Source organism: Chlorocebus sabaeus, chromosome 28 (genome assembly GCF_047675955.1).
Source record: "Chlorocebus sabaeus isolate Y175 chromosome 28, mChlSab1.0.hap1, whole genome shotgun sequence".
NCBI classification, from domain to species: domain Eukaryota; kingdom Metazoa; phylum Chordata; class Mammalia; order Primates; family Cercopithecidae; genus Chlorocebus; species Chlorocebus sabaeus.
Window position 1 is genome coordinate 13,226,707 of NC_132931.1, and position 10,294 is coordinate 13,237,000.

The 10,294-nt window shown below is 48.4% G+C and overlaps 1 protein-coding gene across 6 annotated transcripts in view; it reads right to left on the reverse strand.

Moving 5' to 3' along the window:
• ZKSCAN5 (zinc finger with KRAB and SCAN domains 5) overlaps positions 1 to 7,192 on the reverse strand; it is a 34,331-nt gene extending 27,139 nt beyond the window's left edge. Inside the window, exons 1-2 of one of the 6 annotated variants that reach the window (XM_008018622.3) lie at positions 6,655 to 7,192; positions 4,938 to 5,454 (exon numbers count right to left, since the gene is read on the reverse strand). In XM_008018622.3, the coding sequence (XP_008016813.2) occupies positions 4,938 to 5,351 (414 nt within the window). In that variant the 5' untranslated portion in view covers positions 5,352 to 5,454; positions 6,655 to 7,192. Of the gene's footprint in view, positions 1 to 4,305; positions 4,819 to 4,937; positions 6,629 to 6,654 lie in introns of those variants that run through there. The other 5 variants (XM_008018623.3, XM_073012783.1, XM_008018624.3 and 2 more) reach the window with 5 other exon arrangements.
• Positions 7,193 to 10,294: the final 3,102 nt, after the last annotated feature.

Sequence of the window (10,294 nt, forward strand, 5' to 3'; positions counted from 1 at the left end):
GCCTTGGTGACAGAAAGAAAAGAAAAGAGAAAAAGAAAAAGGAAGGAAGGAAGGGAGGGAGGGAAGGAAGGAAAATTAGGCAGAAAGAGGATGTCTGGTACAGTCAGGAACCATAAGAAGGCCAGTGTGTGAAGAGGAAATAGAGGTGAGAAGGGAGACTGGAATAGTCATCATAGCACTCAGGAAGTCACACTGGACAGACCAACATCGAGACTGAGGCTACCTCACACCCTGCATGCTACAGTCCTCCCCCTTTCTGTTTTTGGTTCTGGCTCAGCCCTAGGTATACACAATTACTCTGCCACAACCACTCTCTAGAACTTGCCAATTCTGGAAGGTACTAGCTCACTACTAACATATACAGTAAGTTCCTTTCCCGTTTTCTCCCTCCCTTAGGTTTCAAAGCACTTTTTTTCCGAACCCTCCTGGTACTGGTAAAATGTGGTGTAGGAGTTCCGTTAAGAGACAGCTGCAGGCCGGGCACGGTGGCTCATGCCTGTAATCCCAACACATTGGGAGGCAGAAGCAGGTGGATGACTTGAGTTCAGGAGTTCGAGACCAGCCTGGGCAACATGGCGAGACCACGCCTCTACTAAAAATACAAAAATGAGCCAGGTCTGGTGGCATACATCTATAGTCCCAGCTACTCGGGAGGCTGAAGTGGAAGGATTGCTTGAGCCTGGGAGGCGGAGGTTGCAGTGAGCTGAGATTGTACCAATGCACTCCAGCCTGGGTGACAGAGCAAGATTCTGTCTCAAAAATATAAATAAACAGGCCGGGAGCGGTGGCTCACGCCTGCAATCCTAGCACTTTGGGAGGCCGAGGCGGGCAGATCACCTGAGGTAAAGAGTTCAAGACCAGCCTGACCAACATGGATAAACCCCATCTCTAACAAAAACACAAAGTTAGCTGGGTGTGGTGGCGCACGCCTGTAATCCCAGCTACTCAGGAGGCTGAGGCAGGAGAATTGCTTGAACCTGGCAGGCGGAGGTTGCAGTGAGCCGAGATTATGCCATTGCACTCCAGCCTGACAACAAGAGTGACACTCTATCTCAAAAATAATAATAATAATAATAATTAAATTAAATTAATAAATAAAAATAAAAAATAAACAAAATCCATTAACCATAAAATAAAATACTTAACTAACTGTATAAAAATGTTAAAACCTTCAGGAGACTGAGGCAGGAGAATCAACCCAGGAGGCGGAGATTGCAGTGAGCCGAGATCAGGCCACTGCACTCCAGCCTGGGTGACAGAGCAAGATGCCGTCTAAAAAAAAGAAAAAAATTTAAAACCTAGCTGGGCACAGTGGCTCACACCTGTAATCCCAGCACCTTGGGAGGGCAACGCAGGAGGATCCCTTGAGCCCGGGAGTTCCAGACCAGCCTAGGCAACTTGGCAAGACCTCATCTACAAAAAAAATTTTTTTTAGTTTAGCTGTATGTGGTGGCAAGTGCCTGTAGTCCTAGCTACTCAGGAGGATCACTTGAGGCCAGGAGTTCAAGACTGCAGTGAGCTATGATCGTGCCACTGTACTCCAACCTGGATAATGGAGTGAGGCCCTATCTCTAAAGAAAGAAAACATTAAAAACAAAAATCTCCACAAGCAAAGACAAACAACAAACTGGAAAAATAACGCTTACAACTCATATGACAGACACAATGCTTATTGTTTCTAATAGGCAAAAAAAAAAAAAAAAAGATAAGGAATATAAACAGATAATTCACCACAGAAAAGGACATACAAATAATCCTTAAAAATATATGCTGTGGTCAAACAAAAGAAATTCCCATTGAAATTTCACAGAAATGGCCGGGCGTGGTGGCTCACACCTATAATCCCAGCACTTTGGGAGGCCAAAGTAGGTGGATCACCTGAGGTCGGGAGTTTGAGAACATCCTGGCCAACATGGTGAAACACCGTCTCTATTAAAAATACAAAAATTAAGCCAGTCATGGTGGCTCATGCCTGTAATCCTAGCACTTTGGGAGGCAAAGGCAGGAGGATCACCTGAGGTCAGGAGTTCAAGACCAGCCTGGCCAACATGGCGAAACCCCATCTCTACTAAAAATACAAAAATTAGTTGGGTGTGGTGGTGCATGTCTGTAATCCCAGTTATTCAGGAGGCTGAGGCAGGAGAATCACTTGAACCCGGGAGGCAGAAGTTGCAGTGAGATGAGATTGCGCCACTGCACTCCAGCCTGGGAGACAGAGCGAGACTGCATCTCAAAAAAAAAAAAATTAAAAAACTAAAAAATTTAGCCAGGCGGTAGTGGCGCATGCCTATAATCCCACCCACTTGGGAGGCTGAGGCAGGAGAATCGCATGAGCCTGGGAGGTGGAGGGTGCAGTGAGCTGAGACTGCACCATTGCACTACAGTCTGGGCAACAGCGTAAGACCCTGTCTCAAAAAAAAAAAAAAAGAAAAGAAAAAGAAAAAAAAAATTTCACAGAAATAAAATATTGAATCTTTTTTTTTTTTTTTTTTTTTTGAGACAGAGTCTCACTCTGTCGTCCAGGCTGGAGTGCAGTGGTGCAATCTCGGCTCACTGCAACCTCTGCCCCCCGGGTTCAAGTGATTCTCCTGCCTCAGCCTCCCGAGTAGCTGAGACTACAGGCACATGCCACCACACAGGGCTAATTTTTGTATTTTTAGTAGAGACGGGGTTCACCATGTTGGCCAGGACGGTCTTGATCTGATCTCGTGATCCACCTGCCTCAGCCTCCCAAAGTGCAGGGATTACAGGCGTGAGCCACTGTGCCGGGCCAATACTGCATCTTATGTACTGGCAATTATCACAAATTTTGGTAACATTGTGCTATCAGGTTATGGCCACAAAATTTCTCTCATACATTGTTGGTGGTAGTCTAAATTGTTATACCCTCTATGAGGGAACAAGCCTGTCAACAGCTATCAAAATTACAAATGTACTTTTTTTTTTGAGATGGAGTCTCGCTCTGTCGCCAGGCTGGAGAGCAGTGGCACAATCTTGGCTCGCTGCAACCTCCGACTCCCGGGTTCAAGCAATTCTCTTGCCTCAGCCTCCCGAGTGGCTGGGATTACGTGCCACCTCACCCAGCTAATTGTTGTATTTTTAGTAAAGACCATGTTGGCCAGGATGATCTTGATCTCCTGACCTCATGAACCGCCCACCTCGACCTCCCAAAGTGCTGGGATTACAGGTGTGAGCCACCGTGCCCAGCCTACAAATGTACGTCTAAGCCAACAATTTTGAGTTTCAAGCACTCCTTCTACAGTTAATTTTATGCACATATATTTTTTCAATTTAAATTTTTTAACTTTTTACTTTTTTTTGAAATAGGGTATGCCTCTGTCACATAGGCTGGAATGCAGTGGCAAAATCACAGCTCACTGCAGCCTCAAACTCCCAGGCTCAAGGGATCCTGCTGCCTCGGCCTCCTGAGTAGCTGGAAGTATAAGTGCATGCCACCACACCCAGCTAATGTTTTGTTTGGTTTTTCTGGTAGAGATGGGGTCTCGCTACGTTACCCAGGCTAGTGTGGAACTCCTGGCTTTTTTTTTTTTTTTTTTTTGAGACAGAGTCTTGCTCTGTCGCCCAGGCTGCAGTGCAGTGGTCGGATCTTGGCTCACTGCAAGCTCCGCCTCCCGGGTTTACGCCATTCTCCTGCCTCAGCCTCCCGAGTAGCTGGGACTACAGACGCCTGCCACCTCGCCCGCTAGTTTTTTGTATTTTTTAGTAGAGATGAGGTTTCACCGGGTCAGCCAGGATGGTCTCGATCTCCTGACCTCGTGATCCGCCCGTCTCGGCCTCCCAAAGTGCTGGGATTACAGGCTTGGGCCACCGCGCCCGGCCGGAACTCCTGGTTTTAAGTGATCCTCCCACCTCAGGTTCCCAAAGTGCTGGGATTACAGGTGTGAGCCACCGTGCCCAGCCCATATGCATATATACACATACATATGTATATTACATACATATATATTCATACATACGTGAGATATTCATTGCAGCAAAGTTTGTTATAATACAAATTTAGAAACAATCTCAAGGAACAATTTAAATGGAACAACTCAAACTCCTTCCATAGAAGTTAATACAATGCAATTTCAAAGAGCGAGACAGCTGTAATGGCAGTGGCATGGAAGAAACCAAGATATAAGAAAAAAGAGGCAGAAGTGTACAGTGACTTAAGACAATTGCGTTTTTCCAAAGTATGAGACATATATATGCTTATACATACATAATATGGTACAGCTCTGTAAGAATACACAGATGAGAACTAGGCAGTTGAGAGAAATTGGGGATAGGAGGAAAACTTACTTTTCATTATAACCTTATGTACCTCTTTGAATTTTGTATCATGTCACTCAAAAAATAAACACAGTGGCCGGGCATGGTGGTTCACGCCTGTAATCCCAGCACTTTGGGAGGCCGAGACGGGTGGATCACGAGGTCAGGAGATCGAGACCATCCTGGCTAAAACAGTGAAACCCCGTCTCTACTAAAAATACAAAAATAAAAAATAAAAAATAAAAAAATAAAATTAGCCAGGCGTGGTGGCGGGCGCCCGCAGTCCCAGCTACTCCGGAGGCTGAGGCGGGAGAATGGCGGGAACCCGGGAGGCGGAGCTTGCGGTGAGCCGAGATTGCGACACTGCACTCCAGCCTGGGCGACAGAGCGAGACTTCGTCTCAACAATAAATAAATAAATAAATAAATAAATAAATAAATAAATACAGTAATTTAAAAAATAAACAAAATCGCAGATTGTCTTCTACAGGTTAACACTGGATATTGCTTCTCTTTGCTGGAGTGGCAGGAAGTCACAGGGTACCTAATCCCAGGAGAACAAAAGAATATGAATGAAGCACCAGAGGACTAAAAATCTCACCCCTGCTCAGCAGATCGTTCACTCGTCTCCTTCACTGCTCATATAGCTTCTCTTTGACTCACCTGCTGTCTGCGTTCCTCAAGTTCTCGCTGTATATTTTCTATCACGGCCACCGCCTCTTCTCCACTTTCAGGGTGATGTTCTCTCACCCAGGGCTGGAACTCTTCAGGCAGGATGGTCAGGAACTGCTCCAGCACCAGCAGCTCCAGGATCTGCTCCTTTGTGTGCAGCTCGGGCCTCAGCCACTCACAGCAGAGCACCCGGAGTTGGCTGAGAGCCTCCCGGGGTCCTGAAGCTTCATGGTACTGGAAGTGCCTGAAGCGCTGGTAAAAAGTCTCAAACGTTGGAGGGTTGTACTCCTGCATCCAGGTGCAGTCTTCTTCTTCCACCTTCACTATGAGAAGGTCTTCCTGCTCCTGGGAAGTCTCAGCTGGGGGGTCTAAGTCTATAACTTCCCGGGATTCGGTCATTATCATTCCAACTCAGAGGGAAGTCCCTTGAGGCTGGCTGTGTTACACTGAACCAATTGGTTTTCTGCTCTTTAAGATCTTCTGAAGGACACTTTCAGTAGCATGCAACCTACTGACGTATTGGGAATTATTATTAGCAAAGACAGATGGCAAAGAGGTCATCTATACTAAAGATGACCATTCAACAAAGTAATTACTTAAAAATAAGGACTACAAGGTAGCCATCACTTCACCCACAAAATGATAATAAGGAATATCGCCAACATTTAAAAAGTGTATTAGACAGCCATACAAATCTAACATGAGGCCCAACCTAAAACACAGTTTTAGAGTGAAGAACTTTACATTCCATATAAACAACAGGACAAGACTAGTCCAGACGCAGTCGCTCCTTCTCTCTACCATAAGACAAACTTAAGTCGGAATAGGGGTGAAAATCATTATAATGGTCAAAACTGAGCCTGTCCTCTAACCTCCAAGAGCTTCACAGGCCAAGGGGAGACTCCATCGGTCCCAAAGAGAAGCAGCGTTTATAAGGTACACATCTGAACCTGGATTCCTCAGAATGGCCCCTGACCCAGAGATACAGAGACTGTGGCCCGGTTAAGGTTAGGGACAAGACCCCCGTACAGTCACGAAGCCCCTGCCCTCTCCCCTCAAGGCCCCACTCTAGGGGAGCTCTCCTGGAACATCAAGCTCCCCACAGCCGAGGCTGGGAAGATGCGGTTCTTCCCACGGAGAGAAACCGAAGCCGACACTTCCCAATACTTCCTCGCCGGAAGCAACCAAGTACAATCTTGCCCTGTCCAACGGGGTTAAACGGTTAGATCCCACCCCCCCGAAAGCACTTCCGCGTCCTCTCTAGGAATCCCGGAGGACCTCGCCTCGCAGGCGGGGCGGACCAATCGGCGCGGATATGGACGCGGGCCCCGAGTCCCAGCCCACCCTCAGTGACTCGCACGTCCCCAGGGCCCCCGAAGCCGCTCGCACAGCATCATCAAAGCGAGGAGGCAAACGGAGCCACCCTCTCCCCTGCTCCAACCCAAAGCCATTGAAACAGCCCAAGCTCCTCCCCTTTCAGTGGGGCGGGGTGGGGGAGGGGCCTCAGGGGTTGGGCTGAGGTTGCTCGTGTCTGATTGGCCGGGGAGCTTGAGCCTTCCCCCACCCCCAACGCTCTGCGCCCGGATTCGAAGTAGGTCTGTACCTTGCTGAGAGCTCGCAAACCTCGCTTATGTTGAATTTGGGGCCCTTGGGTTTTCTTCACCCGCATCCTCGCTACTCTCACTACCCACTTGTCAAAGACACCCACCTCTTGACCACCGCAGTAGGCTCAGAAGGCCGATATCTTCAACGTCACACCCGGGAGTCGCGGGGACCATCGGCTCCCAGGACTACATCTCCCGGGAGGGGGCGCGCGGGACTCGCCGGTTGGTCAATGGGGGCGCGCCTCTCTTTGCAGCCTCGGTCTCGCGAGCCTATCAGAAGGTGGCAGAGCCGGGATTCGTGTCCTCCGAAGCCCCGGCAGGAAGGCTGGGGGTGGGCGGAGGGAGCGGGGCATCCCTTTGAAGGAAGGGGCGTTGCTTACGCAGGGCTTCCCTGGCCAAGGGGTTCTCATCCTTAATGATACCTCTTTTCAGCCAGACGCGGGGTCCCATGTTTGTAAGCCTAGCGAATGGACAGGCTAAGGAAGGAACATAGCTTGAGCACAAGAGTTCGAGACCAGCCTGGGCAACATAGCGAGACCCCCGTCTATTTGTAATACCCTCCCTTGGACGGGCTCCGTGACTCACACCTGTAATGCCAGCTTTTTGGGAGGCCGAGGTGGGTGGATCACCTGAGGCCAGGAGTTCGAGACCAGCCTGGCCAACATGGTGAAACCCCCGTCTCTACTTAAAATACAATAACTTAGCTGGGCGTGGTGGCGCGAGCCTGTAATCCCAGCTACTTGAGAAGCTGAGGCAGGAGAATGACTTGAACCCTGGAGGTTGAGGTTGCAGTGAGCCGGGATCGTGCCATTGCACTCCAGCTTCTGCAACACAGTGAGACCCCATCTCTCAGTAATAATCTCTCCTGATTTTTTTTTTTTTTTCTGAGACAGAGTCTCGCTCTGTTGCCCAGTCTGGAGGGCAATGGCACGATCTCAGCTCACTGTAACGTCTGCTCCCAGGTTCTAGCAATTCTCTCCTGCCTCAGCCTCTTGAGTAGCTGGGATTACAGGCACGCTCACCACGCCCGGTTTATTTTGTATTTTTAGTAGAGACAGGGTTTCCCCATGTTGCCCAGGCTAGTCTCGAACTCTTGACCTCAGGTGATGCTCCCGCCTCGGCCTCCCAGTGCTGGGATTACAGGCGGGAGCCACCGAGCCCAGCCAATCTCTCCTTTTCATATTTTCATATGGTGCCTTATAGTTCCCAAGCCCCACCCCAGTGCCCTGCGCCGTTCACAAAGTTGATGGGCAGGCAGGAAAAGAGTTACTGTTGCCACTGTTTTATAGGCGCGAAGGAAGGACCTGCTGTGAAATTGCAGCATCTGCAAAAAGATGAGAAGATATTTAGAAGTTAAAGGTCTCTTTTCAGGGAACCTAAAATCTTGCATTGTAAGTAGCTTCCTATCTAGGACCGAACCCCAGGTGAATGTTTGCATTGCCTGTATTTTGTGTGTGAGTGAGGTGGTATAGGATTTTGCACCTATGGCTTAATTTCGTTGCCCTTATAAAGTTGTTTAATGTCTATGAAAGTTGCTCCAGATGGGCATGGTGCCTCACGCCTGTAATCCCAGCATTTTGGGAGGCCGAGGTGAGAGGATCACTTGAATCCAGGAGTTCAAGACCGGCCTGCCCTTTTTACCCTGTCTCTGCAAAAAATAAAATAAAATTAGCTAGGCATGGTGGTTCATGCCTGTAGTCTCAACTACTCAGCAGGCTGAGACTGGAGGATCACTTGAATTCAAGAGGCTGGGGCTGCAGTGAGTTATGATTGTGCCATTGCACTTCAGCACCTCAGTGACAGAGACAGCCCGTCTCAAAAAAAAAAAAAAAAAAAAAAAAAAATTTCAGGTGGATACCCATTCTTTTCTAATATATTTACCTTCATTTGAATTATTTATTTATTTATTTTTATTTATTTAATTTGAGACGGAATCTCACTTTGTTGCCCAGGCTGGAGTGCAGTGGCGCGATCTCGGCTCGCTGCAACCTCCGCCTCCCAGGTTCAAGCGATTCTCCTGCCTCAGCCTCCCGAGTAGCTGGGATTACAAGCACGTGCCACCACACCTGGCTAATTTTTTGTGTTTTTAGTAGAGACGGGGTTTCACCGTGTTAGCCAGGATGCTCTCGATCTCCTGACCTTGTGATCTGCCTGCCTCGGCCTCCCAAAGTGCTAGGATTACAGGGGCGAGCCACCGCAACAGGCCTGAATTATTTAAAAATACCTTTTGCATTTCAGTAATTTATTTCTTAAATAGATAACAGATTTGCACGAGTCAAAATTCAGAAAGGCACTTAAAGTCTTCCTCTCATTCTCTTTCTACATTCATTTTTCTCTCTAGAGATAGCCAAGATGACTAGTTTCTTTTTTTTTTTTTTTGAGATGGAGTTTTGCCGTTGCCCAGGCTGGAGTCAATGGTGCGATCTTGGCTTACCGGAACCTCTGCCTCCCGGGTTCAAGCAAATTCTCCTGCCTCAGCCTCCCATGTAGCTGCGATTACAGGCATAAGCCACCATGCCCGGCTAATTTTGTATTTTTTAGTAGAGACGGGGTTTCTCCATGTTGGTCAGGCTGGTCTTGAACTCCCGACCTCAGGTGATCCACCCACCTTGGCCTCCCAAAGTGCTGGGATTACAGGTGTGAGCCACCGCACCTGGCACCATAGGTGACATTTTTACGTCTAGTTATTAAACATGCCTGGATTGATAAATAGTGTTTGGTTTGTTTGGGCGTGGGGTGGGGACGGGAGTTGCTTGAACCCAGGAGGCGGAAGTTGCAGTGAGCCGAGGTCTGGAGTTCAAGACCATCCTGGCTAACATGGTGAAACCGCATCTCTACTAAAAATACAAAAAATTAGCCGCGTGTGGTGACACGCGCCTGTAATCCCAGCTACTCGCGAGGCGTAATCCCAGCTACTCGGGAGGCTGAGGCAGGAGAATCGCTTGAACCTGAACGAGGCTCCATCTCAAAAAAAAAAAATTTTTTTTTAAATTTTGTATGGAGACACAGTCTCACTATGTTGCTCAGGCTGGTCTGGAACTCCTGGGCTCAAGCCATCCTCTCATTTTATGCAAGTTGCAAGTCACCAGCAGCTTGACATCAACCAAGGCACTTTGTTTTAGAGATAGACTCTTGCTCTGTCACCCAGGCTGGAGTGCAGTGGTCGGATCATATCTCACTGCAGTCTTGACCTCCTGGGCTCAAAGGATCCTTTGACCTCAGCCTCCTGAGTAAGTGGTGTGTCAGGAGTTGGTTCCTTCCGGTGGGTTCTTGGTCTCCCTGACTTCAGGAATGCAGCTGCGGACCTTGGCAGTGAGTGTTACAGCTCTTAAAGATGGCACGGACCCAAAGAGTAGCAGCAAGACTTACTGTGAAGAGCAAAAGAACAAACCTTCCACAGCATGGAATGGAACCCCAGCAGGTTGCCACTGCTGGCAGGGGTGGCCAGCTTTTAATCCCTTATTTGTCCCCTCCATGTCCTAGTTCTGTCATATCAGAATGCCCTTTTCTCCATCTTCCCTGCGATTGGCTACTTTTAGTATCCTGCTGATTGGTCCATTTTACAGAGCACTGATTGGTGCATTTTACAAACCTCTTGCTAGCTACAGAGCGCTGATTGGTGCATTTTTACAAACCTCTTGTAAGACAGAAAAGGCCAAGTCCCCACTCCACCCAGGAAGTCCAACTGGCTTCCCCTCTCACTGGGACTACAGATGCACGCCACCACACCCAGCTAATTTTTTA